Raw genomic sequence first — 26,909 nt, 5'->3', positions numbered from 1 at the left:
CGAGAGAAAGAACGCCTGCGAATTGCGAGTAAAAGGAAACAATCGACAAAGGAAAAAACAGAACGAAGAGAGCAGGAAACAGAACGAGAGAGGGAGAAAGAGAGCCTGCGGAGATTGCTTGCGAGGGAACGAAAAGAGACAGCCATCGATCACTTCTTTTGTTGAGCACGTTTCCTCCTGTCGACGAGGAAACATCAGCGAGAGTCTTGACGAAAAAGAGGGAATCCGAACTGACTGGAGGAGAGTCTTGACCTCGTCGGGATAGTAGCCATCCCTCTTGATGAGCTTGACATACTTCTTGTCCTTGAATCTCTGATCATCTACCAAAGTACACTCCAACAAGTCCCCTTCAAGATTCAATTTCGGTCGCAAATTGTCCAACTTGACGAAATTTCCCCTCAATTGTTGTTCAGTTAAGTGAGAGAGCGGTTTGTACTGAGAGTCGAAGAGAGACACTTGGAGGGTTTGTTGGCCGAGAGGGAAGATGCCTTGCTGAACTGAAGAGGAGGAAGAGGAGTAGTTCATGAGGAGAGAGTTGGAGGTGTAGTCGGTGACGTAGAGTGAGACGGGAGCAGAGGATGGAACGTAGCATTTGAGGATCTAAAGGAATCGCTCCGTCAGGTCTCGGGTCGAGGAGAATCGTTGCGAAGAGAAAGAGACTGACTTCAGCGTAAATATCGCAAAACTTGTCTGGTTCGATGTCCTTGATCTCCCTCAATTTCGTAGGTTTCCTTCGAGCGAGAGTCGAAGAGGAAGAAGAGCTCGCTTGAGCATTCGATGTCGCAGAAGCAGCTTGACTGTCGAGAGGTTCCATTTCCGGGAATTTCATCTTCTGATAGAATCGAGCGAGTTTCGCAGCGTGTTTTATTTCTTGTTCAGAGAGAAGGACGGTGTTGTTCGAATCTTTGAAAGGTTTTCCGTGATGCGAGGCGTGAATCGTTGAATCGAGGAGTTCGGAAGATTTCAAGACGAGGTAAGGGGTTCGGAAGCGAGAAGACCATTGGATCTTCGGTTTTCCCCCAGTAGGTATCTGTATAGCTCTCCTTGTTAGTCACCGTGGGCTGTTAGAGTGGGAGAGAGAAAGAGCGAGCATACGTAGAGACCCCTCTGGAAGAGGACGTCTTTCGCGGCGAATTTTGGAATCTCCTTGAGAGAACTGTTGTACCAGTCAAGTTCGATAGTAGGGATCTCCCCCCCGCCATCTTCCTCGGTTTCGTAAAGACTTGGATCCGTGACTTTGAGACGGACAAAGTATTCCTTCTCTAGTCACTCGAGAATTCGATTAGCGAAAAACGCAGGAGACGAGATGACTCATGACTTACTCCCTTCGCGTGGTTCAAAGATTTGAGCGGAGACGATAACAACTGCGAAGTGCTTCTTCGACGTTGAAGTCTTGTTCAAGTCGGCGAGAGGACTGTACGAAACGTTTTTCGCCTGCAGAAACGGTGAATAAGCTCTGCGATCATGCGGTCTTCTGCTTGACCGGCTAACTCACCACTCGTAGGTTCAAGTTGAGTTCTCCGTCGTCCTCGCCCTCCTTCCTCTTCTTGTTCGAGACTTGGGAACTCGTTCCATCTGCAGAGTTTCCGATCGAGCGTTTCTTCGACGACCCAGCTTTCGGTTGACCTTGATTTTCCGGCGAATCGGGAATGAACCGTCCAGGGTTCGTCTGTACATATTTGTCTTTCATGCTGGTAGTAGAGAAAGATTTCGAATTCGAACGTCCTTTCGCGAGAGTCGACTTTTGCGATTTCGAAGCGCTATCTGGGAAGTCCCGCCGATCAAAGGTTCAGCTACCTCGTCGCTCGACCAAATATATGGCGAAAGATGCTCACCTTTGACAAAGCTGAAAGGCTCCTCTTCCGGCAAAAAGTAACCTGAAATCTCCTTCTCGTAAACGACCGTCGTCTCGGTTCCCTCCTTGACGAGTCTTCCCCCTTTCCCTTTCAGCAGTATTCCATTCCCTTCCTTCAACTTTTGATCGAATCCAGGCATCCATTCTCCTTTCTTCAACACCTTGACCTCGACCACTTTCTCCTCCTGCTGCTCTGGTGCGCTATCGTAGTCTACTAGATTGAACGATAAAGAGACCGGGTTGTAGCGAATGATACGATCAATCTTGCCGCGGTAGATCAAGCTCGAGTTGAGAGAAGATCCATCATCGAGTCGGCACAGTTCTTCAAGGGAGATAGGTCGGATCGAGGAAGGAGGTCGAGGCTCCCCTTGCATCGTGCCTTGACACCTTGTTCTCGCGTTTGACTCGATCGGGGTAGATGGGAAGAGTCAAAGAGGCACCGCGAGGAGCTTCCGATTCTTGATCTCTTTCCCTCTCTTTCTCCTCATCTTCCCTGACATGGCTACCGAGTGCTTCTTCTACGGCACTCTACAAGTACCAGAAATCCTTAGCCGAGTCTTGGGACGCAACGTCGACGGGTTCTCGTTTGAGCGTGCTCTTCTCCGCGACCACGCTCTCTTTCGAGTCAAAGGACAAGGTGAGCCTGTCCGGACTCTGTAGCTGAGTAGTCCTGATCGCAAGCTTGCCCTCCTACAGATTATCCAGCCGTTGTGCATGTTCGGGAAGCCGGAAAGGTTGACGGATTCAACTTGAAATCGCAGAACAGCGATGTTGACCAGGGAGTGCCGGGAGTAGTCGTGACAGGCGATTTCACAGACGCGGATCTATACATTTTGGACGAGTTTGAAGGAGATGTGAGTCCGACAACTCCGGCACATTCTCGATTTCCGCCCTTAGCTCATTCCCTCTCTTTCCGCTTCATCAGGAGTACAAGGTGTCGCACTCTTCGATCAGCTACCTCGAGAACCCTTCCAAGAACGACTCGCAAGCAAGATTCTACGAGTACATTGGTCCATTAGAGAACCTCGTGACCGAAGCTTGGACTCTTTCCGACTTCATGCAAACCGCCTCGCACCGTTGGATCGGTGTCGACACTGAGTATATCGACACGGATCAAAAGAGAAAAGCCCTAGAATATCGATGTTCCACGGGAGAGCGGTTTGGGAAAGAGTTGAGGGAGAAATATTGGAACTTCGAGAAAGATTGGGTTAATCTGAATCATGGTGAGTTTCAACCTTACTCCAGTCCCTCCAAGCTGATGGGCGACACTCTCGTGGTAGGTTCCTACGGATCCGCCCCTAAGCCCGTCGTCGATTCGTTCCTCGCCATCCGCGAAAAGATCGATAAAGCTCCCGACAGATTTATGAGACTCGAGTACGAGTCGCAACTCGTTACTCTCCGAAGTCGACTCGCCGAACTAGTCGATTGCGATACAGACGATCTCGTGATGGTCCCTTGCGCGACAATGGGAGTCAACGTTGCTCTTCAAGCAATGTCGAACGAGTGGCAGAAGGGGGATCGCCTGCTGTATTTTCACTCTTCGATGTAAGCTCTCCACTCCACAAGATTCTTCGAGGCTGACTCTATCGCGTGTAGCTACTACGCTTGCAAAACTTCTCTCCAACACATCGTCGACACCCATCGACACCTCGACCTTTCCCTCCTACCGATCGAACTTACTTACCCTGTCTCTCACGCTGAGGTACTCGCGAAAACTCGTCAAGCGATCGAAGATTCCGAGAAGGAAGGAGTGAAAGTGAGACTCGCATTGGTCGACGGAATCTCGTCGAACCCAGGAGTGATCGTTCCCTGGGAAGAACTAGTCGAAGTCTTTAAAGAGAAGGATGTCGTCTCGTGAGTGACTACCTTATCCTCTCTCGAGTCTGTACTCATCGTTTGGAGAACAGACTCGTCGACGCAGCTCACAATATTGGACAACTCCCAGTCTCGCTTCGAACAACTCAACCCGATTTCTGGGTCTCGAACTGTCACAAATGGTTACTCGCGCATCGAGGTTGCGCTGTATTGCACGTCAACAAACGACTGCAGCACCTCGTTCACTCGATTCCAATCTCTCATTACTATTCGGTGCGAACCCCTGAGAACGCTTCGAAATGGGTTGAAGAGTTTGTCGTAAGTACCCTCTATCCCTTTTACAGTCTACCGCGATACTCAGACTCGTACGGTTGTATAGTGGACGGGTACATTGGATTGGTCCCCCATTTTTTCGACTCTCGACGCCTTGGATTTCCGAAGAGACGTTCTCGGAGGCGAAGAACGAATCACCTCTTATTGTCACGACCTCGCGATAAAAGGTGGAGAACGAGTTGCCGAGATCTTGGGGACGAGGACGATGAAGAACGAGAACCCAGAAGAGGGAGAACTGGTTGCGAACATGGTCAGTTATTGCTGGTCCCTTCACTCAAGCGAGGTGTATGAGTTGCTGACTCTTTCGTATCACAGGTCAACGTGTTGGTACCTCTCCCATCTCATACGCCTTTCGGGTCGGGTCCTCCCTTAGAAGGCGATAAGTTGAAGGCGTTCTGGTACAAGACACTTGCTCACAAATACAAAACTGTCGTTCCGATCTTTCCGTCAGTGCTCATTCTCCAACGTACTCTCGCCATTGCTCACACTGACTCTTCTCTCGGATGCAGCCACGGTGGTTTACCTTGGGTGAGACTGTCCGCTCAAGTCTACTTAGATCTGGACGATTTCGAATTCGTTGGTCAAGCCGTCAAGTCCGTCTGCGAGGCAATCGAACGCGGCGAACACTTGCAAGAAGTAGAGACTGATCTCACTAAAGCAGAAGGAGACGAATAGATGAATAGAGTTTGAAATGAAACTATCCTTATCATATCGATTGATCAATGCAAACTCGGAGTCGACGATTAGACTACCTCATCGTAGCCTTCTTCGTTGAGATTTCCCCAATTGTGATTCTCTTCCTCCTCTTCTCCGATCGTATCAAGTCCTTCTTCATCATCGTACCCTTCTGAACCCCAATCTTCCCCCGACTCGCCGGCGTAATCTCCTTCCTCGTGCTCCTCCTCTTCACTTCCCTGATCGTCACTCGCCTCCTCCTCCTCCTCCTCAGGAGCTGGAGGAGCTCCAAACGAGAACGACGGTGTCGCCGAAGGAGCGGGTTTGCTCGGTGTTGTTGTCGTCGAAGATGAAGCGAATGAGAATCCTCCTACTGTCGATGGCTTGCTCGAGGCCGTCGAAGTGAAGGGAGACCCTAAACTGACGAACCCAGACGGACTGATTCCCTGATTCCCGCTCGGAGTCGCTCCACCCGTAGCGAACGAGAACGGAGTTGTTTTACTCGGAGTTGACGAGGCGATACTCGATGGCAGCGGTCCCCAGTCGAACGTTGCTGCAGCAGACGAGGTCGGAGAGCTTCCACCAGTCGAAGAAGCAGACGGTTTCAGTTGAGCCGCACTCGAATGGTTCCGATCTTTCGACGTTCGAGAGGCGGAACTTCGAGCGCTGGAGGAACCGGAAGGGGCAGTAGAGGCGATGATAGGGGTCGAGGAGAAGGAGATTTGAGGGGCGGATTTGAGGTTGAGACTAGGGAAGAGAGGAAGAGGGGCGGCGTTTCCTTCAGGGTTTAGGCCTCCGAGTGAGAATGATGGAGGGGCGGGTGGAGCAGCATTTAGGTTGATTGAAGGGGTTGTCGAGGAAGAGGGAAACGAGAAGGAAGGAGGCGCGGAGATAGGAGTTGAAGCGAACGAGAGAGGTTTAGCGGGTTCGCTTTTCGAAGTCTCGACTTTGGGGGTTTCAACCTGTGGCGTCTGGACCAACTTTGTCGGAGCTGGAGACGAAGGGAAGACAGGAAGAAGAGGGATCGGGCTCAAAGCTCGGGGAGAAGGCGGGGGTTGTTGTCTTCTGGGTCGAGGAATTCGATCTGCCGTAATCGGTCCCTTCTTCGCGAACGACAACTGCAGCTCTGCCGCAACTTCGGCCTTCTTGCCTTGTACGGGAGCCGTCGCACTGTGGTTGATCTTCGGAGTTTGATTCCTGCGGAGTTCGAGGAGTTGTCGCTTGAGGTTCGCGGTCGATTTTTCGGTGTCGAGGGCGAGCTTCGCTGCAGCGATACTCGAGGCTGAAGGAACTGATTTCGTGACGAGACCATTCGCGGTCGAGGGAGCGGGAGTTTGACGCAAGACGGAAGATCGGTTCATCGTTTCCTCCAGAGCGACGGAAGGGGAACGGTGTCGATCTTGTCGTCGAGGAGTACCCTCTGATCCGAGTCTGACTTGATCGAGTCGTTGTGCGAGTTGATCGAGTTCGAACGTCTTCTCGCTCACGGCGACCGTGATATTCCGAACCGCTCGATTGACCGAATCGAGAGAAGGTGCTCTGCGACGCGAGATACTGTCAGGGTTGCAACCAAGAGGATGGCAGGTCGAAACGAAGACTCACTTGAAAGAAGAACGACCTTTCTGATCCTCGTTCACTTTCCCCTTCAACGCCATGAGATGTTCCTCCAATTGTTCAACTCTCGATCTCACCGCCTGCACAATCGTCCCTTGGGTCAGTTCATGCTTGTCAGAGACAGCAGTCGGTCGGCTTACCTCCATCTGCAATCGAATCTTTCGTTGATTCTCGATTTGTTCGGGACCAAGTTGTCGAATTCGAATCATTTTTGCGAAAGCGGGATCGTTCTTCGCTCGTACGAATCTCGCCGCTTCTTCTTTCTTCGTTTCAGCTGTCGGCCACTCGAGAATTGATCAGTCAATTGCTCTGAAAGGGAGAACGAGAACGAGATGACTGACCTTTCAACATTTGACTCTGCAGTTCCGCCGTTTTCTGTTTTTGTTTGACCGCTTCCCCATGCAGGGCTTCGACTGACGGTCGAATCTCTCGCGTGATCTCTTGAAGTCGCTTCAAATCGCCGAGAGACCAATTTCGATCGTCCCAATCGATCTTGGCGTCCGTAACTTCTTGCAGAGGTTTCGAGACTTCTTTCGCGAACTCCTTAATCACGGACGCGTTCGTTCGGAGCTAAACTCGGGCTTACTCAGTCAGTATTTGTCAAGAATTGGTGAGAAAGACAAGAGCTCACAATTTCGAAATCTCTTTGAACTCCCAAATACGCCTTCAAGAACTCTCCTGCCATTCCTTTCTCCTGTACTGTTGGAGCCGATCCCTTGACGAGTTCGGGACCTACTCGTGGTGTCGTAGCTTTCGAGAGAGAAACTCGATCTTTCTTAACTTCGGGAATCGGTTGAACGGGTTCGATCTTCGAAGTCGAGGGAGGTTGTGGTTGAGCAGGAGGAGGGGTCACTTTCTTTTCGACAACGGGTGTTACCGATCCTCCGAAAGAGAATCCAGCTGAAGGAGCTTTTACTTGGGGAGAAGGAACGGGAGCGGCGGGAGAGGAAGAACCGAAAGAGAAACCTCCCTTCGATGGAGCTGGCTTAATTTCGGACGGCGATGGAGCGGGCGAGGTCTTGCCGAATGAGAACGAAGGTGAAGGAGCGAGAGAAGGCGCTGTCTCTGTCTTTGCCGGTTCAGTCTTTGCCGTTCCGAATCCTGAGAATCCTCCTCCGAAAGGCGATTTCGGTGCCTCAGACGAAGGAGGAGCGAAAGAAAGCGGCGAGCTGATCTTCGGTGCCGATGAGAAAGCCGGAGGAGGCGCGATCGGAGGAGCCGAAAGTGGTGAACTCGAACGAGGCGCGGAAGAAGTGAATCCGAGAAAACCCGTCGAGGGAGGTTTGGCAGCGGGAGAAGGTGAGGGAGATCCAGCTGGGGAAGTCGTTGCGAATGAGAAAGGAGATTTTGCGGGAGTCGTTGTCGAGGCGGGTCGAGGAGAAGGAGACGGAGCTGAACCGAAACTGAATGAGGGTGCAGCGGGTTTATCTTTCTCTTTTTCGGTCGTAGGGGGCGAAGGCGATCCAGCGGGTGAAGGAGGTTCTTCCGCGGTGGGTTGAGGAGCCGGACTGAGTCGAGGAAGAAGCGAGGGAGAACCTGATGTCGAGGCTGGAGGCGGAGGAATACTCTCTTCCGTTTCTTCTTCTTTGATTTGAACCTCCTCCTCATCATCATCATCCGATCCAGGTCGATCGTCTTCCTGTTCCTCCTCGTGACTGTACTCCGACTCGTGTCCTTCCGATCCCTCGAAACTTTCTCCCTCTTCTTGTTCGCCCTCGCCCTCACTTTGCTCTTCCTCCTCCTTCTCCGCGCCCAACCGACTCAACAAGCTCGACCCCGCGTCCTTCTCCGCCGTAGGACTACTCGCGAACCCGAACAAGCTCTTCGTCGAGATCGGTTTCACTTCCTCCTTCTGCTCTTCTTTCGGGGTAGTCGGTTGGGGTGCGAACGAGAAAGCCGGTGCGGGAGCCGGCGAAGGAGAAGGCGAAGCGGGTTTACTAGCGGTAGGAGCAAACGAGAATCCAGTCGCGGGTTTCGGAGTAGTCGAACCAAAACCTCCAGACGATGATGCGAACGAACCGAATCCACCCGTTGAAGCGGGTTTCGGGAATGTCGATGCGGTACCTCCGAATCCAAACGCTGAAGTTGCAGGCGCCGGTTTGGGCGATTCCGAGGGCGTCGCGGGAGTAGGAGCAGCGGCGAAAGAGAAAGGAGATTTTGCGGGAGGTTCAGGAGTTTTCGATTCTTCCTCCTTCTTCTCGTCCGTCTTGACTTCTTCTTTCTTCTTCGGTTCCTCTTCAGGTTTCTTCACCGATCCGAATCCACCACTCGCAGTTCCGAAACTCGAGAAAGCAGATTTCGGTTTCTCCCCTTCTTTATCCTCGTCCTTTTTCGCGAACGACCCAAATCCTCCACTTCCGGTACTGCTCGAGAACGCTCCGAACCCTCCTCCTCCCGTAGATGAACCGAATGCGCTTGTGGCGGGTTTCGGGAAAGTCGACGTCGGAGTCGAGGTTGATCCGAAGGAGAATCCAGCAACTGGTTTCGGCGCCGATTCTTCCTTCTTTTCTTCCTCCGGTTTCTTCTCCTCTGGCGTAGCAGGCTTTGGTGATTGTTGGCCAAACGAGAATCCAGTAGCGGGTTTGATTGACGCTCCGAAAGCCGGAGATGAAGGACTCGATCCAAACGCGGAAGGAGTTGTTGACCCGAAAGCTGAAGGTGTTGATCCGAACGCCGGCTTCGTCGTCGCTGAGGGAGTCGTCGATCCGAAGATACTCGTCGTGGATGCTGGTGTCGAAGAAGATTCTTTTGCGGTTGAGCCAACTCCGAGTCCCCCGAATCCAAACGTCCCCGTCGAAGCACGAGCTGCTACTTTCGCTTCCTGAGCTTCCCTCATACTTTCCCCAATATCCAGCCCACTCTTTTCCGGTTCCAAATCAGGTGGTTCGTCAACTCGACCTCCATCATCTTGTCCCATTTCTTCTTCTTGTTCATCGTCTGAATCGTTCATTCCTCGAGGTCTCGCACTCAATCCGCTGGGAGTTGCGGGGGTCGAAGAAGGGGTAGCGGCGAAAGAGAAGGATGGTTTCGGAGCTGGGGAAGTCGAGGAGGTAGAACCGAAAGTCGTCGGAGAAGAGGAAGAGAATCCTCCAAATCCTCCTGCTCCGGACCCGAAGGCTGATTCCGTGGTACTACTCGCTTTGTTCGCTGTCGAGCCGAATGCACTTCCTCCTGATCCGAAAGCGCTCGGAGTCGTTGAAGCCGAACTCGAACCGAATGAACCTCCGGACCCAAAGACGCTACCCCCAGTCGCGGGTTTCGTGAACGATCCGAATCCTCCTCCTCCCGAAGCGGTAGTCGATGCGGTACCGCCACTCCCGAACGCTGAGAATCCGCTCGTTGCTGGAGTTGACGACGCTGAGGTCGTTGAACCGAAACCTGCGAATCCACCAGTAGTCGATGCGGGAGGAGTAGCAGCTGGAGAAGGGGTCGAAGAGGCGAAGGAGCCGAACCCTGAAGTCGAACCGAACGTGGGAGGTTTCGAAGGAGCTGCGATAGAGGACGAACCGAAAGCTGGAGAAGCGGAGGAACCAAATCCGGTTGAACCGAATCCAGTTGAGCCGAACCCTGTAGGATTCGGCGTTGTCGTCGTAGAAGGTTTTGATGGGGCGAATCCTCCAAATCCACCTCCGAACGCTGATGATGGAGGAGCTGAGACGGGCGCAGAAGTTGGTGCGGGAGTCGAAATCGATTCTTCCTGATCCTCCTGTTCTTGCGTTAAAACGTCTTTACTTTTAATCAATCCCTCATATTTCCCTCCTTTTTCATTCGTAACTTTCCAGCAAACCAACACTCCTTCACTCGTCAGACACCAAATTCCGACCTCTCCATCCGCTTCTTCCGTGTTCGAGAGGTCGAGCTCGAGTGCGAGAGGAGCGACTTCTTCCCCTGATGAGGATTGCGGGAGGGTCGGACGGGAAGTATCGGAGAGAGCGAGGGAGGACCAGGAGGAAGAGGAGGAAGATTGCGAGAGGAGACCGACGTCGGAGGATGGGGCGTTCGAGATGAAGAGGAGGTGCTTGAACGGTTCCCTGTATCGGCATCCCAGGGTATCAGTTGGAATGCGCAAAGGGAAGGGGCGAGAGAGATGGGACGAACCAATTCTTCAATTTCGAGATCCATCTCATCCCTCTTCGATCCATCATTCCAAACGCAGGAGTCGGATCCATAAACCTAACTTCCTCGACTTTATCTCCCTGCTTCGGATCCCTCGTCAACACGAACACTTCATCCTCATGCAGCGGTTCCCCTCCTCCTTCCTCGCTTCGTTTCGAGTAAGTAACGAGGAAAACATGATTCTCCAACCATTCTAAGCTTTGGACTTCCCAAGTATCCCCAGCTTGTTCGAGTAGTGATTGAGGGACCGATAATTCGGCTTTGAGGTCCCCTTCGGGAGTGAATTGGAGGATTTTCCCGGACTTTGTGCCGAGAACGAGTTGTTTACCTTTGACGGACCAAGATGCGGTCGTGGCTTGGAGTGTGGAAGGGAAGTTAGAATGGATCGAAGAGGTTTCGAGGTTATAGATGACTGGAGGGGTCGAAGAAGAGAGAACGCAGAGGAGAGGGGAAGAAGGAGCTGGATTCGGGAGGACTTGTAGAAGCGGAGAAGGGGAACTGGGGGGAATTGTTCGGAGTGGTGTCGTCTGAAAGTTCGTGTCGTCAACTTCGGAGGACTCACACACGTTAGAGAGAGTGGGACGAAAAGGACGCACGTTTTTCTCAACAAGAGATTTCAATCTCCAAACCCCTAAACTTCCATCCCTGAATCCGCACACGACTAGTTTATCTCCCATCGCGAATTTGATATGGTCGATCGTTTGTTCCGTGGGTACTTGAAGGAAAGGTTCGACTTGAGGAGTTGAATGAGGACTCGCATTCTTGTACGCTTCCCTGAGCGCCTTGAGCGAGAACAGTGAGAAGCCTGTCTGACGGAACCTTCACTCAGCTCAAGTCACACGTGGCTGGAGCTGAGAGAACGCCAGTACTGACCAGTTGAAGGTTGGGCGATTACTGTCCAGCCGAAATGATTACTCCAACTCATGTGATTTCCCGGTTCGACTCCATTACCAAATACGTAAGGAGCCGGAGTCACTTGCAAGGTAACTCCTTGAACGGGAGAAGCGAGAGTGAGGAACTACGGCAAAGGAAAACCCCTCATCAGTAAACGGAGAACGACTGATGAACGATGAGCTCGCCGTACCTCGGCATCCTCCTCTGGTGCTTCCATTCTCAGATCAGCTGCAGTCGAGTGCGAATTCGGGGTTGATATGAGCGGAAGAAGAGAGAGAGTTTCGTTTGGTTTCCTGTTTCCTACTCTTCACTCGACTTTGATCTAGTACCCAGTCCTACAACCTATTCTTGGGGCTAGTCAGACCTCTGGATCCCGCGCGCATGTCTCCCCACGCCCCAGTCCTCCATCCCGCTTCTTCCTCTCCACCTCGCGCTCGTCGCCCTTCCACAACCGACAAGTCCTCGCTCCTATCCGCGCTCGCATCCGAATTGAAGACCTCTAAAGCGCTCTCCGAAGCTGCCGCACAGGAAATGGTTCATTTCGAACATCTCGTACGTCCCATTCTCTTCGTGTCCCACTCTTTCCCATCTCCCAGCTCTGCTGACTCCGGGCTTGGTGTCTAGATCGAACAGAAGCATACCGCTTTCCTCTCGGAGCAAGACTCGCTCATCGCTCGAAGGGAACGCAAGAACGCAGAGATTGCGAGTTTGAGAAAGCGATTAGGAGGACTCAAGAGGGAACTGGAGGAGGCTATGAACGTACGGGAAGAAGAGGCGCAGGCCTATCTCGAGTTGATACAGTCAGGGGGAGGCGGGAGGGATGCGTTGGGACGAGCTGAGGTGGAGGAGGAAGAGGAAAGGGGAATTTACGTTTCGCCGACTGTGGAGCGTTCTCGTGCTCAGGATGTACGGGGTATGACTGGTACGGCGGAACCTCGACTACAAGAACATCACGCGCTCGATCTCAACCAGGCTTCGTCAAATGAATGGTACGAAGGACAAGGGGAAGAAGACAAAAACTCGAAGAATTGGGCTGGAAAAGTGTTGACGACTCTCAAGCTACGACGCAGGTCCTCTACGAACGATGAAGCTCCTCTTCAATGAGCTATCAGGTCGAGATTGGTGCTGTTGCTGTTCTGTCGTTCTCGTTCTCGTCGTTTTCCGTTTCGTTTTGTTTCTCGTCCTTCGTTTCTGTGGCTGGTTCTCGTTCTCCTTTCTTGTTGCCGTGTCGCTTCCTGCTTTCTCGCAACACTCCCTCCGTGCTGGTTTGACAGCGGTCCGCGGAGTCCGTCAGTGTCCCCTATCTCGACCGACAAAGAGGGTCTGAGCGTTTTCTATTCAGCGACATCGGCGCTTTCCCCCCCTTGTCATCGTTCCTTTTGTCTTCTGCTCGTCTTGTGTGCTCGTCGATGCACGGTGGGGATTCCCCCTTGTTTGGCCAACTGACTCTCTTCGAATCCCCCCAATCGTCGTACTCAGGTTCTTTCATCACCGCTCCAACCCCTCCTTACCCACCTTCAATGACGCCCCCGATCTCAACAACAACAACAAAATCCTTCGTCCATCGCACCTCATCGTTCGGTTCCGATCCTCCTCCCTCCGACCCACCCAGAACCCAGGCGACTCGAACAGTCGATGAGCCTGATCCCCCTTCTTCCTCGACATCCTTCTCTACCCGATTCTTCCCACATCGTCACAACAACAAGAACGATAAGACACAACTCCCTCACTCGATCGCAAACGCAAAGATCACTCCTTTCGATTTGACTTCGACGACTCCGACAACCCAAGGCGAACTCGAAGACTCTTCGTCGTCGAAGGAAGAAGATTGGGGGAAACGAGCTCTTGGTCCTGCCTCCGGTCGAGAGTTCCTCGCGTTACGACACCAACTCAACCTCGATCACGCAGAAGCAGAAGCAGGAGAGATAGGAGGAGAAATAGCGGATGAATCGGGGTTCAGTATTCGCGAAAGGATTCCCGTTCGACCGTTTGTAAGACCGCCACGATCAGAATCGACGGGATTGGAGAGGAAGAATACGGGGACTACTATGAGAACGGGAACAGCAGGGAGTCCGACGAGCTCGAGGAGGAAACTGGTTCCCGCGACGACTCTGATTGACGAAGAACACGTCAGTCCGAAGCCAGCGGACGACACTCCAACTCCACGAGCTCGAGGCGAGACGACGCTCCTTCGAAGAGATGCAATCTTGAACGCTTCCCCAACGAATCGACCGTCTCGACGACCTCCGATCGCAGGTTTGAACCATGAATCACCTCGCATCACTCCGAGGGTACGATCGAACTCGAACGATTCGACGGGGAGCGTCTCGAAAGATAGTGTGTTGAGGGAGTTGGGGGAGGCGATCAGGAAAGAGAGGAGGAGGAAGGAAATGTTTGAACAGGAAACAGGGAAAGCGAAAGTCGAGGTCAGTCGCGCAATATTTTTACTCTTGGTCGGCGATGCTGACGATATTCGACTTGTGGTGACTGTATAGATGGCGGAGATCGAAGAGAATCTGACTATCATGAGGGAAAAGTGAGGAAGATTGGCTCTTAGCTCGAATCTTCAACGCTAGCACGAGCTAAGGTCTTGAGCTTCTCCCTCGCAGATTCGCTACACTTGACGAGCAACAAGACCTCACGATCCGGAACCTGAACCAAGAGATCGAAGAACTCGAAGAAGAACTCGCGACTGCCGATCTTCTCGACGAACAAGTTCGTCTCGCTTTCTCTTTCTCGTTTCCGCTACAGTCGAGCTGAAGCGTCTCTCTGCCAGACGGCAGAAGAGTATCTTTCCCTCCTCTCGGCTCCTTCTCTCTCCCATCTCGCCCATCATCAACCTGTGCAAACTTTCGATCCTTCCCTCCTGGTCCAATCCTCCTCTTCTCACGCTGAATTCGGCGATTCGGTGCCTCCTCGACCCGCAACAGTCCGTAACGCCTTGAAGTTCAAGCGGGGAATGACGCTGAAACGGAGAATCGAAAATCATCTTGCCGCTCACGACGATCCAAGCATCTCTCGACCACAAGCTGGAGGACCTCAAGACGTTATGAATCAAAACACTCGCGGACGAAGGCTGAGCAAGACTCATCGAGAACGTCGTTCGATGGCACCTTCTCCGAACCCCGTCGCTTCATCCCAACCTCCTCCGCCTCAACCAATCTTCCAAGAAACGGCTAGACGTCCACCGGTTTCGGGAGTATCGAAGATCGCCGCGTTCGAGGCTCAAGAAGAGGTCAAGGAGGGGAGGGGAAGGACGAGGAAGAGAAGCTTGAGGGAAGGGTTCAACGGGACAATGAGAGTTTGTGAGTCGGTTTCTGTCCCAGTTCTTCTGTCTGCTTGTCGAGAGAGGTTCTAGAGCGTGGAGTTCGAATCACAGTGTTTCCTTCAAATGCGACCGGGACGGGATCGAAAGGTTCGAGTGAGGGGAAACAGGTGACGAATTGGTTGAGAGCTGCCTAGAATCCTGTTTATGCTTCCGTTGAGTTATATTGTCTGGTGTGTGAATGATCCGATAGGTACTTATACATTGCAAGCTTGGAGGTATTGAGTTGCCGAAAGAGGTTTGCGAAAACCTTACGGTCTTGCGCTTTTTCGCTGATCGTAGGCAAGCAATCTCAGTCGGCTGCCTTCCCTTGCCGGCTCCAACCTCGTTGCAGTTGGTGAGTATCTTGCTCTTGCAGGTCGCCGTCTGTCGGTCCGCATTGCGCACTTCAACACTCCTATTCGCTGTAATGAAGCGACTTGCTCCAATCGAGCACTTTATCGTATTCCCTCTCCTGCCCGTTCTCTTTGGCTTGTCCGACGTTTGACTATCAGCGTCAGAGGCTGAATGGAACTTGTAACAGCTCGTAGGAGGGCATAGTGATAACAACAAGTAGGAAAACATAAAACGAACTAACAACAGCAAACCTTCTCTCCCTTCGCGAACCAACGACATAACGGAGCCACGGGCCTTCGAGACGGTCGGCGGTATCTGATCCAATCAGGTCCGAGAGCAGATCACCCGTAGAGCAATATCAAGGCGACGTCGATGTCGGATTTGTCGAGTTCGGCGCTGCTGTACCTGACATGAGACCCGCTAGACTCGTTTCTAGCGAGTCGACCCTCGTGGAAAGAGTTGACACTGTGCGTAATGTGACCAGATCAGCTAAACACGTTTGCGAGATTGAGAACAGCGGAAAGAGCGATAACGAGGACTTACAACGGGACAGAACGTCGGAAGAAAGTGTATCGAACTGTGCTTCCAGATCGTTCAGCAACGTATCGACCTGTCCTCTAGAGTATTTAGTCAGTGCGCGCAAACCAGGGGGAAGGAGGAAAGTGGAACTTACGAATTGAGTCAATTCGACCGGACTCGTCACGTCTTTCCCCTCGACGCTTAGCCCTTTCGGCTCGTCCAGTTGCGCAGCTCCTAATACCCCCAATCCGATCCCAGGAAAAGTTGTTGTAGGTTGGGGAATCGCAGAGTTTGATGAAGATTTCTTCGTTGTTTGAGGCGAGCCGGGAGAGCTGGAGGAAGGAAGAGGTGAGCGAGAAAGTGAAGGTGAGGGTACTAGAGGTTGTTGGAAAGGCATCAGTCCCAGCGTGGTGGTATGAAGGAGGTCAGGAGTGAACGCGAGCGAACTCTCCTCTTTCTCCCTTCACTCCCCTCGCTATTTTACCAAGGTCGATCAGAGGAGGACAGACGTGATTCAAGAAGCCAATCCTTGCGACAGTCACACAAAGTCCTCGCACCCACGTCCTTCTCCCGAACTCAACACTCTTCATCTCTTTCCTCTTCTTCCGCCGGTCCCAAGCATCTTTATCCATTCCGAACCCGCTAGAAGTAACGCCTCTCCTCACCTTGTTCGCACAACATCCGCTCGACTCGCTCTTCTCACCTCTCCCTCCATCTCCATCTCCGCTTTCCCTCTCTCCCACGATGACCTCGATCACGACTCTTGGTTACGGACTCACCGTACGAGCTACCGATCTCATCACGGCCGCTCAAGCTTTGCCCGCTCTCGAGTCAACCTTCAAATTCTTCGATTTGCTCTTCCTACGTAAACGAAACGGAATTCTAGCGAGTCGAGGCAGTCTACAGAGCTTGATCGAGGAGGTACCGGTCGAAGTGTGGGAAGAGATCAGACGAAGGGTCGTTCAGTGCGAAATGGTTGAAGCAGAAAATCGATTTTTGGGTCAATTCTCAGGCACTCTGCACGGACCTGGTTGCGACTGTATTGGACTCCAAAAGCTCGAAGAAAACAGTTGGAATTACCTGAGGCGAAAAGGCATGCCAGGATGGCTTGACAACCACATCAGATTCAGCGACGCTTTCAGAAATTTCAAGCAAGGAAACGCTACCGCTTTCGCAGTGAGTTCTGACTGCTGCCTCCGCATCTTGTCAAGGCTGTCACTGACACAAAGAGTTGCCACAGCCTATCCACCGCCTCGTTAGCTTCTTTGGACTCGCCCATCCTTTCGAGGGAACGATCACCCTCAATCCCGAAGGTTGGCTCGACCTTGACGATGTCGCTCTCCTCACGATTCCGAGTCAAGCTCAGAGGTCCGACTCATCCTATTCGACGATCTCTGCGGCGGCTGGATACGATCAACAAGATGAACACACTCTCGTCAACGTTTCCCTCGACCTCCCTCCCGACGCCAACATTCGCTTCTCCCGCTTCATTCGAATCTTCAAGCTCTCGGTCATCGAAGTCTCTGACACGACCCTCCGCCACGTTGCTCCTGATCCCGAAGCGAAAGGATATTCTCGAAAAGGTCTGGCCGGAATCAAACGAGAGGGAGTTCGAGTCGTGAAAGAAGTGAAACCGAGATGGATATTGTATACTTCGTGTTGGGGAGATTGGTGAACATAATGAGCAAGCGAAAGAGAGCGAGTGTGCGGCAGCGAGAAAGACAGTTTCTCATTCGGTTTCTTCACTGCAAATTCTTCATCTGCAGTTCTCCCTTACTGTCCGATTGGCGATCCGGTGCGAGAAGATAGCTTTGACGAAACTGCTTCGATCAAATGATGATCCGAGCTGAGAAGTCGAAGGATGAGAACGCGACGGAACAGTTTGAGTGCCCGTATTCGAGAATGGTACGATAGGTCGTTGTGCGAGAGGTTTGATATCGACGGTGGGAGTCGACTGGAACGAAGCGGGGTCCAGGAAGGGATGAGGAGGTGGAACCAAAGTTTGTTGGAGGGAAGAAAAGGTCGCTTGAGGACTCGAGATCGGTCGAGAAGCTGATTCTTCCGACGAAGACAAAGGAAGAGGATGGAATTGAGTTCCGAGAGCGTGCATCGAGAGCTGATCGCGATGAGTCGAATGGTTTCGTTCGATCGTGTTGATCGTTTCTTCAGCCCAATCATTCCCTGAGAAAGTAGAGACTCGTTAGTAGCTCAGAGAACGACCCAAAGTTGAGATCAATCAACGTACTACTTCCGAGGTGTACTCCACTCAACGCGTGATAGTAACGCTCTTGACACTCGACAATCGTTTTGTTGAAAGTTGCTCGTTCGCCCAATTCGAAAGTTCTTGAAGCGATGGCCTGAACGTCCGACCAGGTCTGAATATGTTCAGAAGGACAGATGAGGGATGTGAGAAGAACGGCATCTTCAGCGAGAGTCCATTGAGGCGGAGGAGCAGGAGAATTTGCGAATGCGACGCTGAATTGAGCTTGTTGAGGGTGATTTTGAGCTGTTGCGCAGTGAAACAAGATGTCAGTCCCAAGCACCAGAACAATTCAAGCCAAGGTGTAGAGTGAGGCCAAAGGACTCACAGCTCGACGGGACGGATTGCGCGAGAGGAGAGGAAACGCGACGAGATTCTTGTGAAGCGGGAGGGAAAGAGAGCGAGGAGCCAGATAGACCCGGAGAGACGTGGTTGGAGCTCCCCTCTGTGAGAGAAGTAAACGTCAGCCACTCAAACAAAGGACGCGAAGGGAGAGGAAGAGGAAGTAGAGAGACGAACCTTGCGAATGATCACTGCTCACGAGCAATTCTGAAAGCGGCAACTCTTCCTTCTTGACCTCGTTCTTCTGTGCCGACTTCATCAGTGCTTTGTAACGATCCCTCAACGCTTTCGCACTCCTCCCTTTCGCATTCGTTTGCAACTGTGATTTGATGATTTCCCAACTCTCTAACTGCTTGAGATCTCCACTGAAACTTTGTACAGTTGATACGAGACCAGTTTCTTCCTCTCGAGACCAACGACCGAAGTGTACTGAAGATTTGAGCGAAGAGGAACTGCTCGCGCGCTCGCGGGCGAAACTGATCGAGAATCTGTAAAGCGACGAACGAGAGTCAGCTTGAACCCACGCTTCATGTTAGAGACAAGACTCACGTCCAGAAGGAGTTCCAAGCGTCGGAGTGTAAGGTCGAGCCATTGTTGAAGGAGATGGAAATCGCTAGATCTTGATCGGGAGAGACGAGGCGAGGGACCCTCGAAAGGGGTAGTCGGCACTCGTACAGGTGTGACAGATAGCTATGTGATACGTCGGAGGCTAGCGAGGGATGGGAGTGCGAAGAGAGAGGGAGAAAGGAACGGGTTAAAGTTAAACTTCGTTCGCTCGACACGGATCGCTTCTGTTTATCCGGTCAAGTCCTCGGAAGCTGGTATTGTGCGAACAGGAGATTACGCTCTCGAAGCGATCCGGAGGAAGAGAGAGCAAAAAGCTATGGAGACGATCTCTCGCGCAGAGCTTGCGAATCGACTCCGTTGTTACCTGACAAAGCTTTGATGGAATGAAGAGTTTCAATATACTGGAAAGCCTTCGACCTCCTTCGCGTAAGCCGTCAATCCTCCAACGATATCGACTATCCGCACTCCTTCTTCGTTCGTCCTTCCATCGCTTGCGTTCTTCTCACTGATCCACCGCCGAAGTGCTCGAGAGGCGAGGAGGGAGTCGTTTCCTCGTCGACAGATGAATGCGATAGTCGACGGGTCGACTTTTCCTTCGGGCAGAGTCGTGTCGGTGTCGAGCGCGAGGGAAGGGTTCTTGAGGAATTTCGCAAAGGGAACGTCTATATTCGAGCGAAGCGAGTCAGAAATGAGCTCTGAGCATGACAGATAACAGACGAGTGTTAACTCACTGACGCTACCTTCGAGATTGACGATCCCAAACTCTGGTTCAGGTCTCGTGTCGACGATCCTCACTCCTTTGCTCCCCTGCAACTCTTTCAACTCCTTCACCCTCACCCTCTCGTCGATTCTCCCTTCTTCCGTGACTTCTCCGACTCCTGGGAGACTGCAGAGAGGATCTTCCCATCCAGGCCATTGACCGTCTTTCGAATCAATGAAGTCTTTCCACCGAGATTGAGGAGTTGACAGTGGTCCTTCTTCGAGGGTCGATAGCGACAAGGTACCGCAAGCTGAACATGTCGGTTTGCGAGCTCGAGTTTTGATCGTTCGATACGGAGAAGGGGAGAGAGGTGCGAAGAGGTGCAAAGTAGGTTTCGCTACAATCCAAGGGTTCAAATCAGGCGAGGATCACAGCACAGAAGAGTTCCTGTGAGCTCACCGATACCGAGAAGAACCTTGACAGCTTCTGCGGCCATTCCAATTCCGACGATTCCACAGTTGATCCCCAAAACTCCTTCATCCGAACATGCTCCCGTACCCGCTAAACTCTTGCGCTGAGCTTCGAGGTCCCTTTCTAACTGTGTTTGAGGTTTAGACGAGATCGAGGCGGAAGTAAGTGCAGGCGGGGGGAAGATGCAAGCGTAACAAGGTCCTCTTTCCTTTTCTTCTTCTGCTTGACCGTCACTCGTCGGAGTCGTTGTTGAAGTTATCGGTAGACCGTACACTCCAACTGTACCTTCAGCTCTCACTGCTCCTCCACTCACGAGAGGCACGTCCATCGCAACCGCGTAGGAATTGAGAAAATGTCGAGTCGCGGGGTTATCGGTGCAGTCGAGGATGAGAGAGAATGTTCCGGGAGTAATCAGAGACGAGGGAGTGGAGGAAGAGTGAAAGATCGAGGGAATGAAAGGGATTTGATGAGCGTTGATTTTGATGTCCGAGTTCAAGCTGTTTCAATCGGAAGATTTCGAGTCGGCCAACACTTCGTGAACGGAGAACTTCGATGTGGCGAATGTGAAACGACTTACGCTTCGAGAGCGATTTTGGCGCTCTAAGCTTTACTCATTCCGACTCTTTCCTCCGTGTGAAGGACTTGACGATGCAAATTCGATAGCTCTACCGTGTCGTGGTCCAAGATGGTGATCTCCCCTATCAAATGAGATTGTGGATCAGTGTCTGAAATCAAGAGGGAAAGTGGGCGAAGAGAACTGACCGACTCCCGCTGCAGCCAAATACAACAAGACTGGACAACCGAGTCCTCCTGCTCCCACGACGAGAATGCGCGCCTTCTTCAGCTTGAGCCGACCTGATCACATATAGTTTGTCAGAAATGCGGACGGAGGGAGGCAGAGCAGAAGGAGAGAGAGACGAACCTGGGAGACCGATTGGATTAATCAACATCTGTCTTCCGTATCGCTTGTACTCCCTCAAGCTGAGTGGCCATTCTTTCCGACTGCCTCGAATGATCTCTGTACCATTTGGAGTGTAGGTTGAAGCAGTTTCATGGTTCTTAGATGAAGTCGAATCGGAGGAGAATGAAGCGAGTTCAGCTTCGAGTTGGGCGAGTCTCGCTTTCGCTGAAGTGATCTCTGATAGTATGTCGTCTCTCGTCCGTGATTGAGGTGGTGAATCTGACATATTGGGGAGAGGGGAAGGGTCTCCATCTCTTTCTCCCAAACCATCACTCGACTTCGTTCACCTCAATCCTGTTCGACATCGGAGCCCTGTAGACAATAATGGTAAGCAGACTTACCTTACTACTGTCCGTCCCGACGTCGGCTGACGCTCATTCGACCTTTGAGCAGTATCGCGCCAACTATTCTGCAACTGCTAGAAGGCGTCCTCGGACAAAGCAGCAAACACCTCCAGTATGTTGAGACAGGAAGCTGTGGCGCTCAGAACTGACTCTAAGCTCTCCCTTCGTAGATTGATCGATTCTCGACCCTTCCTCTGGAAATTCTCGAATCCATCTTCGACCTTGCTGCCATCACGGACCCTTCTTCTCCTGACCTCGCTACCTCCGATCTTTACACTATCGCCCCTTCTTAATCGCTTGCTTCCTTCCACGAACGAGCCCTTTACCGAAAAATCACGATGCACGAAAGTTCACAATTTGCCCAACTGGTCGAAACGCTCAAGACTCGCCCCGACAAAGGGCTCCTGGTCCGATCGATCTCGTTCCACAAGTTCGATCCGTTCGGCGATTCGACTATGGACCTACCTCCCTTGTTCCGCATGGTTCCAAATTTGCTCGAAATGACCCTGTTTCGAGAACGGGGTGATCCGCATGCCTCCAACTTCTTCCGACGACTTCCTACGCTCGTGGCACATCTAATAAGCCTGAAGGCACTGTACCTTCCTGGAGTCGCCGTTCCGGAGGAAGAACTGAACCGGCTCAATCAAATTCCGACCCTTCGCCGACTCGAACTGTCCGATATTACGGTCTCAGAAGACGATGATGTTGTCGAGGCTAGGAACATCACGGAACTCCTCATCACGTCACCCATTGGCGATCTAGATTACGACTTCCCCAACTCGTCTTTCCTCCGCCAATTCTTCCCCTCTGCGGAAATCACCTCCATCGACCTTGACGCCTCCAGCCCCGAACTCGTCGAAGATGTATATGGCTGTCTTCCTCCTCTCCAGCCCTCTCTCAAACGTTTATGTCTTCGAAGCGATCTTCCTGGCCGTCCATTCGAGCCAATTCCGCATATCTCTTCCTTCGCCCATCTCCAAACACTCAGCCTTACTTATCAGTTTCTGCCGAAGATGAATCAACTCTTCCCTCTTAAACCTCGAGTCGCTCTCTCTCGGATTTGGTCAAGAAGACGAAGACTTCGTTAACCTCGTCGATCTTTTCGTCGGTCCGCAACGCCTTCCCCAACTTCGTTACGTTACACTCGAATACGGTACGGCTCGATACGGCAAACCTTTCAGTATGGAAGTTGCAGAGTGGGAGCACGATTCGGGAGTCCAACAACTTGGCAACCACGGACTAGCTCTCCTCAACTACAAAGGCGATACGGGCTGGGAGATGCCGTTTCTGGCACCAACTTCGAGTACCTTGGGTGGGCAGAATTCGTGGAGGACACAGCTAGAGACGCTCATATCATTTTCCAATCAAACCTCGGCCAAGTTCGAAGCTCTCTTTATCGCTATGCCGTAGAGGAGTGGAATCGAGCCGTCGGGGAGCTGTATTTTCATGGAAAGACGGATCGAATGGGCTGGCTCGACTTCCTCTTCGGGGACACGGAACTCAAGGCCCCTGAACTCAATGATGATATAGGCGATGGCGGTTACGAGAGGGACGAGTTGATATGGTATTATGAAGAATTGAGTCATATTGTTAGAGATCAACGACCGTGTTATGCTCTTAATCTAAGGGTCAAAAGTTAGCGAGTGGTGCTTGTTTTTCTCTCTTTATCATTGATCTTTCTGGGTCGAGACTGTACTTGTCAAATCTTCTCAGTTCCCGATGTTTCAGAAGAGTGCGTGGGTGGGTAGAGAGCCAAGAACACTGCCGAAAGGGAAGTATCATCGCAGAAACGAGATATGAGGAATACAACTCAGCGAAGACAATGAGAACTTTCCTGATCCTGACTCCCAACTCTCTTCTCCCTTCTCGAATCAGGCGAGCTCAATCTCCAACTCTGAGAGATCGAGTTTCGAAAGGTGTGGTCCAACGTACTTGAATTTCGGTTCCGACTCGAGTTCAGCTTTCGCGAGACGATTCCAAGAATTGAAGATGTCTGGGGAAGCTGCGGCGAGTGAAGCAGCGTTACCAGGAGGGACGAACGAACCTTTGCGTCTGATGAGGAGACGAGCAGATGAGAACTGCTCGGGTTAGTTGGTTGGGGAGGAAAGAACGGTAACTCACTTGGCGATCGAGTGTCGAAGCAATCTCACGTCGTGTTGAGCGTTGTCGGAGGCCTGAATCTTTCCGATGAGCACGAGACGTTTGAGAGAAGGGAAGAGTCGCGAGATCAGGATGAGATAAAGCTCGAAAGTTCGGTCGATTGCGAGAACGAGCGTCTTCAAAGAGGTGAACGGACGACAAGAGACTCGGCGAGTGTCGTAGATGGCTTCTAGGAGATCTTGAGGTTCGAGATCTTCGTACGAAGCGTATCTGAAGACAGAGTAATCTCGAGGCAGGAGCTCGAACGTTCGAACACTCGTCTTTCGATTTCTTCGAACCTCGAATCGTCAAAGGGATCCTGGTCCTCCTCCTCGCAAAGAGCCAGCCATTCGATATCTTCTTCATTCACTACTGTATTGAGACGGGGAATGTCGTCTACGTAGATCTCCCACGGGAATCGCTTATCGGCTTCGAGTAAGAATGGAACGATTCGTTTGTTTCCCGTTCCTTGAATCACGAGTCGTCGAATCTTCGCGCGATTGATTCCGAGAGGTCCGAAGAGAGAGATTACGAACTGTTGATCGTAGGGCAGATCGCTCGAGGTGCTCGAAAAGGGTACAGGAGTCCTGAGGGTGAAAGAAGTGAGGTTTCGGAAGAAGTACGAAGAGAGACCGAGTTTGACCATTGAGGATCCATCGACGGGAGCTGGTAGACGTGAGAAGATAGGTCGAGGCCCTGTGACTGTCTTCCTTTTGCGGTCTTTGCGATAGCTGAAAGTCATCTGTGACGAAGAAATGCAATGCGAGAAGTGAGATCGAATTAGAGTCGCGACATCATTCGGTTTCGCTCGAGACTCACCGACTTGGGTACGAAGACATCCTTAAGCTCTCGAGTACCTCTAGAGATCTTCCACGGGTCAACTCGCCGAGTATACTTCTGAGCCCATTCCGTCGCTCGTTTCTCATTCAACAAGATCGGATGGAAGTAGAGTCGGGGATTGCAGATCGTATAGAAGGTCTTGTTGGTCCTGGCGAGGGCGGCGAGAGCTGTCTGGCGTAGCCTTGGCTGAGGATCTTCTTCGACTGAATCTGCTCAGGCACACTCTCGATGGGTCAGACCTACTCTCGCGAGGTAGATGAGAGGGTCCTTGACTTACCTGAGATGAGTTTGAGCAATTGCCGAGGCAAAGAGTCCATGTCGAGGCGAAGCGAGGGAGAGGTAAAGAGTCGAAAGGCAGAGTGAGCTCATTTCTTCGCAAGAGACTCTCAATTCGGCAGACTGATCTCCCCTTCGTTGCATCTCGAGGAGCACGAGCTCAGGCCTGTCAGACGAACCAACTTGACGGGTCTCCCAGTAGAAGATAGGTGACTAGGTCGCTCACTCGCTTTCGGAACGCTTTCGCTGAGGTCGCTACGTAAATCTCGACACGGTAAGACCAGGTTCAAAGATCTCGAAAGTGTCAACAATATGCCAGGGGTCGTACAACAAGCAACAAAAGTCAGATCACACGCAGTTTATCTCAATAAGTTTTCGTCTTTGCGAGCTTTTTCGCACTGATCAAGTAGAACCTCAACCTTTTCCTTCCTCCGCCTGCTCCACTGTACCACCTTACGACTTTCGCGTACATCTTGAGTCCTCTCCAGCTCGATCCCAAGACGACTCCCATCTCTTTCTCCCTCCGCTCAATGAATCTCAAGAATCCTGGCCAGACTTGGTCTGAAATATCTTGCATCTCGATTGTTGCTTGGTCGAAGCCGGCTCTGACGAGAGATGAGCGATAGTTCTTCGGGTTGAGGAGGTTTTCGAAAGGGAGATGGGCGAGGAGACAAATGATTCGAAGTGCGAGAGAGTCGAATAACGTTAGAGAAGTCGAAGGGAGTAATAGATCAGTGAGAGCGAGTCTTCCGTCGTTCGTGAGAGTCGATGCAGCGGAGGTTAGGAAGGATTGTCGAGGAGAGAAGCTGCGAGGAGAAGTGTGAGCTCGAGAGAATGGACAGTCATCGAGTTAAGAGTTGTGCGACATACTGATAGGCGCAATCAACTGCCAGCACTACGTCTACTGAGGATGCCGGAAGTGAACATAAGGCGTTTGCAGCGTCGCCTTGTCGAAGGTCGAATTTTGAAGAGTCGAAATCGCTCTCTTTCAGTCGCCGAGCTGCTCATTACGGGTCAGCACGAAGAAGGCGAGGGACACAGTCTGCACTCACAAGCGAGATCATGCTGAGAAGCGAATGAAGTGAAACCGATGTAGGATTTGGGTGAGAACTCTTTCGCGAGAAGCAAAGTCGAATCTCCCGAGCCGTATCTTACTTCCTGTTCATCGTCGACGATCGTTTGTTGTGCTTCGGGTGGCTCGAAGTGATATCCCGCTTACACATATCCGTTGATCTAACTCGAGTCGAGCTACGAAAGCGACTTTGCGACAGAGAAGAGAGGCAGCTTCGGAAAACTCCTCCTCTCCACTGGGCAGATCGAGCTGACTGTCAGTGCGAACGCTACAACGGCTTTCGGATTCACTCACTGATCGTCCCACCAACCCATATTGAACCACAGGGTCGCATCATCTCGTCGACTCTTGAGCTTGAGAGTGATCGCATCAGATCGATCGTACAACTCGTTTCGAGAGCGAGTAAGGCGAGAGTGTATCGAGCGGAGAATTGAGGGTATGCTAAGGCCGAATAAGATGCATAGGAGGTAGAGGAACATGCGAGTTTGAGGGAGAAAGTTGAGTCACAGAAGGCGAGCACTCTCTCCCTTCTATCACTCACTCTTGATCGCCGTCGACAACTCAGCCAGCTAATCTGAAGTTCTGAATTACGACCGACTTGGTGGCCGCACGGCGAATGTTCCGACAAGGCTACTCGATTCTCATCAATGTTTGGCCTCTTTCGATTTCGTCGACTCTCTGGAATCGACGCACAGGTTGACCGATGGGAATGGTAGTACTGGTTGGCCCTGAGGCTGCCAAGGTGGAATAGGCTGAGACGCATGGGTTGAAACTAGGTGGATTCGCTGCTGCGTTCCGACTGAAGCGTCTGGTAACTCTTGCGACAACCGTCACAGTGCAGTCGCCCAGATCAAACGAGCTACACGGTCGTGTGCTCGCTGGAAGGGGGAGAAACAGGGTGGAGGGAGTTATAGGAGATCAGGAAGAACGGCGAAGGGACAGAATCGAAAGTCTGAAAGTCGACCGTGACGGACGAAGAAAGCACACTGTTGCAACAAAGACGCAGCAACATCACCCCCTTCAATGAACGGTGAAGGAGAGCGGCGCAGAAAGGGAATGAGGAAGAACGAGTCGCGATCCGCTGGGAAGAATCGCTCGGGAGCTTTTTACGTTTCCCGCTGACGGAGGACATCAGCCCGAAAACCAGTCACTCTCATCGACCTCGCCCAACTCTTCGCCGCTAATTGCGCAACTTAAACGAGCACTCGCGGAGTCTCCGACGAAGGAGAGTCTGAGCTCTGTTTCCATTTCTCCGTCTTCCCCTTCTCTTTCGCCGTTTCCGTGGACTCCCGGAAGCATTGTGATCCACAGGAACTGGGGCGCAGGACCTTCCATCTGTGCAAAGACAGAGGGAGCCGAAGACGAGACGAGATGATGCGAATTCTCCTCAAGCTCTCAGAATCTCAAGCGAATCGCTCCGTTCTTCCTCATGTCGCTCGTTTGATACCGTCGGAG

The 26,909-nt window shown here is 51.9% G+C and overlaps 11 protein-coding genes across 11 annotated transcripts; 4 read left to right on the top strand and 7 right to left on the bottom strand.

Annotated features, from left to right (window-relative positions):
- Positions 1-149: 149 nt before the first annotated feature.
- Positions 150-2,229, bottom strand: JCM6883_001301 (uncharacterized protein; the record flags this gene model as incomplete). Its single annotated transcript, XM_076631154.1, has 7 exons — positions 150-177; positions 236-600; positions 665-1,030; positions 1,096-1,262; positions 1,323-1,434; positions 1,496-1,764; positions 1,836-2,229. 7 exons carry the CDS (start codon positions 2,227-2,229, stop codon positions 150-152), a joined length of 1,701 nt encoding a protein of 566 aa, XP_076488733.1.
- Positions 2,230-2,353: 124 nt separating this feature from the next.
- On the top strand, positions 2,354-4,678 carry JCM6883_001300 (uncharacterized protein; the record flags this gene model as incomplete). The annotated part of the gene is made up of 9 exons (XM_076631153.1): positions 2,354-2,492; positions 2,552-2,709; positions 2,781-3,078; positions 3,136-3,400; positions 3,452-3,709; positions 3,763-3,988; positions 4,050-4,253; positions 4,319-4,449; positions 4,513-4,678. 9 exons carry the CDS (start codon positions 2,354-2,356, stop codon positions 4,676-4,678), a joined length of 1,845 nt encoding a protein of 614 aa, XP_076488732.1.
- A 68-nt stretch (positions 4,679-4,746) lies between these two features.
- JCM6883_001299 (uncharacterized protein) lies at positions 4,747-11,519 on the bottom strand (the record flags this gene model as incomplete). The annotated part of the gene is made up of 9 exons (XM_076631152.1): positions 4,747-6,217; positions 6,281-6,372; positions 6,433-6,566; positions 6,634-6,862; positions 6,924-10,323; positions 10,391-10,935; positions 11,005-11,213; positions 11,282-11,426; positions 11,493-11,519. The coding sequence occupies 9 exons, from the start codon at positions 11,517-11,519 to the stop codon at positions 4,747-4,749; spliced, it is 6,252 nt and encodes a 2,083-aa protein (XP_076488731.1).
- Positions 11,520-11,683: 164 nt separating this feature from the next.
- Positions 11,684-12,406, top strand: JCM6883_001298 (uncharacterized protein; the record flags this gene model as incomplete). The annotated part of the gene is made up of 2 exons (XM_076631151.1): positions 11,684-11,854; positions 11,927-12,406. The coding sequence occupies 2 exons, from the start codon at positions 11,684-11,686 to the stop codon at positions 12,404-12,406; spliced, it is 651 nt and encodes a 216-aa protein (XP_076488730.1).
- A 305-nt stretch (positions 12,407-12,711) lies between these two features.
- Positions 12,712-14,764, top strand: JCM6883_001297 (uncharacterized protein; the record flags this gene model as incomplete). The annotated part of the gene is made up of 5 exons (XM_076631150.1): positions 12,712-13,728; positions 13,798-13,838; positions 13,912-14,017; positions 14,079-14,607; positions 14,682-14,764. The coding sequence occupies 5 exons, from the start codon at positions 12,712-12,714 to the stop codon at positions 14,762-14,764; spliced, it is 1,776 nt and encodes a 591-aa protein (XP_076488729.1).
- A 557-nt stretch (positions 14,765-15,321) lies between these two features.
- JCM6883_001296 (heat shock factor-binding 1 family protein) lies at positions 15,322-15,879 on the bottom strand (the record flags this gene model as incomplete). The annotated part of the gene is made up of 3 exons (XM_076631149.1): positions 15,322-15,428; positions 15,507-15,573; positions 15,637-15,879. 3 exons carry the CDS (start codon positions 15,877-15,879, stop codon positions 15,322-15,324), a joined length of 417 nt encoding a protein of 138 aa, XP_076488728.1.
- A 347-nt stretch (positions 15,880-16,226) lies between these two features.
- Positions 16,227-17,157, top strand: JCM6883_001295 (uncharacterized protein; the record flags this gene model as incomplete). Its single annotated transcript, XM_076631148.1, has 2 exons — positions 16,227-16,658; positions 16,723-17,157. The coding sequence occupies 2 exons, from the start codon at positions 16,227-16,229 to the stop codon at positions 17,155-17,157; spliced, it is 867 nt and encodes a 288-aa protein (XP_076488727.1).
- Positions 17,158-17,238: 81 nt separating this feature from the next.
- Positions 17,239-18,676, bottom strand: JCM6883_001294 (uncharacterized protein; the record flags this gene model as incomplete). The annotated part of the gene is made up of 5 exons (XM_076631147.1): positions 17,239-17,663; positions 17,728-17,988; positions 18,071-18,187; positions 18,262-18,572; positions 18,630-18,676. 5 exons carry the CDS (start codon positions 18,674-18,676, stop codon positions 17,239-17,241), a joined length of 1,161 nt encoding a protein of 386 aa, XP_076488726.1.
- Positions 18,677-19,044: 368 nt separating this feature from the next.
- Positions 19,045-21,009, bottom strand: JCM6883_001293 (HesA/MoeB/ThiF family protein; the record flags this gene model as incomplete). The annotated part of the gene is made up of 7 exons (XM_076631146.1): positions 19,045-19,313; positions 19,383-19,748; positions 19,811-20,319; positions 20,400-20,422; positions 20,492-20,520; positions 20,585-20,677; positions 20,745-21,009. 7 exons carry the CDS (start codon positions 21,007-21,009, stop codon positions 19,045-19,047), a joined length of 1,554 nt encoding a protein of 517 aa, XP_076488725.1.
- A 1,989-nt stretch (positions 21,010-22,998) lies between these two features.
- JCM6883_001292 (uncharacterized protein) lies at positions 22,999-24,423 on the bottom strand (the record flags this gene model as incomplete). Its single annotated transcript, XM_076631145.1, has 5 exons — positions 22,999-23,179; positions 23,249-23,497; positions 23,566-24,008; positions 24,086-24,315; positions 24,384-24,423. The coding sequence occupies 5 exons, from the start codon at positions 24,421-24,423 to the stop codon at positions 22,999-23,001; spliced, it is 1,143 nt and encodes a 380-aa protein (XP_076488724.1).
- Positions 24,424-24,746: 323 nt separating this feature from the next.
- On the bottom strand, positions 24,747-25,933 carry JCM6883_001291 (uncharacterized protein; the record flags this gene model as incomplete). The annotated part of the gene is made up of 5 exons (XM_076631144.1): positions 24,747-25,188; positions 25,253-25,382; positions 25,435-25,540; positions 25,602-25,689; positions 25,749-25,933. 5 exons carry the CDS (start codon positions 25,931-25,933, stop codon positions 24,747-24,749), a joined length of 951 nt encoding a protein of 316 aa, XP_076488723.1.
- Positions 25,934-26,909: the final 976 nt, after the last annotated feature.

The sequence above is a fragment of the Sporobolomyces salmoneus genome (genome assembly GCF_050403485.1).
Source record: "Sporobolomyces salmoneus JCM6883 DNA, S_salmoneus_JCM6883_v1_ctg15, whole genome shotgun sequence".
Lineage (NCBI taxonomy): Eukaryota > Fungi > Basidiomycota > Microbotryomycetes > Sporidiobolales > Sporidiobolaceae > Sporobolomyces > Sporobolomyces salmoneus.
The sequence above is the reverse complement of the archived record's forward strand: the minus strand, read 5'-3'. Positions and strand labels throughout refer to the sequence as shown.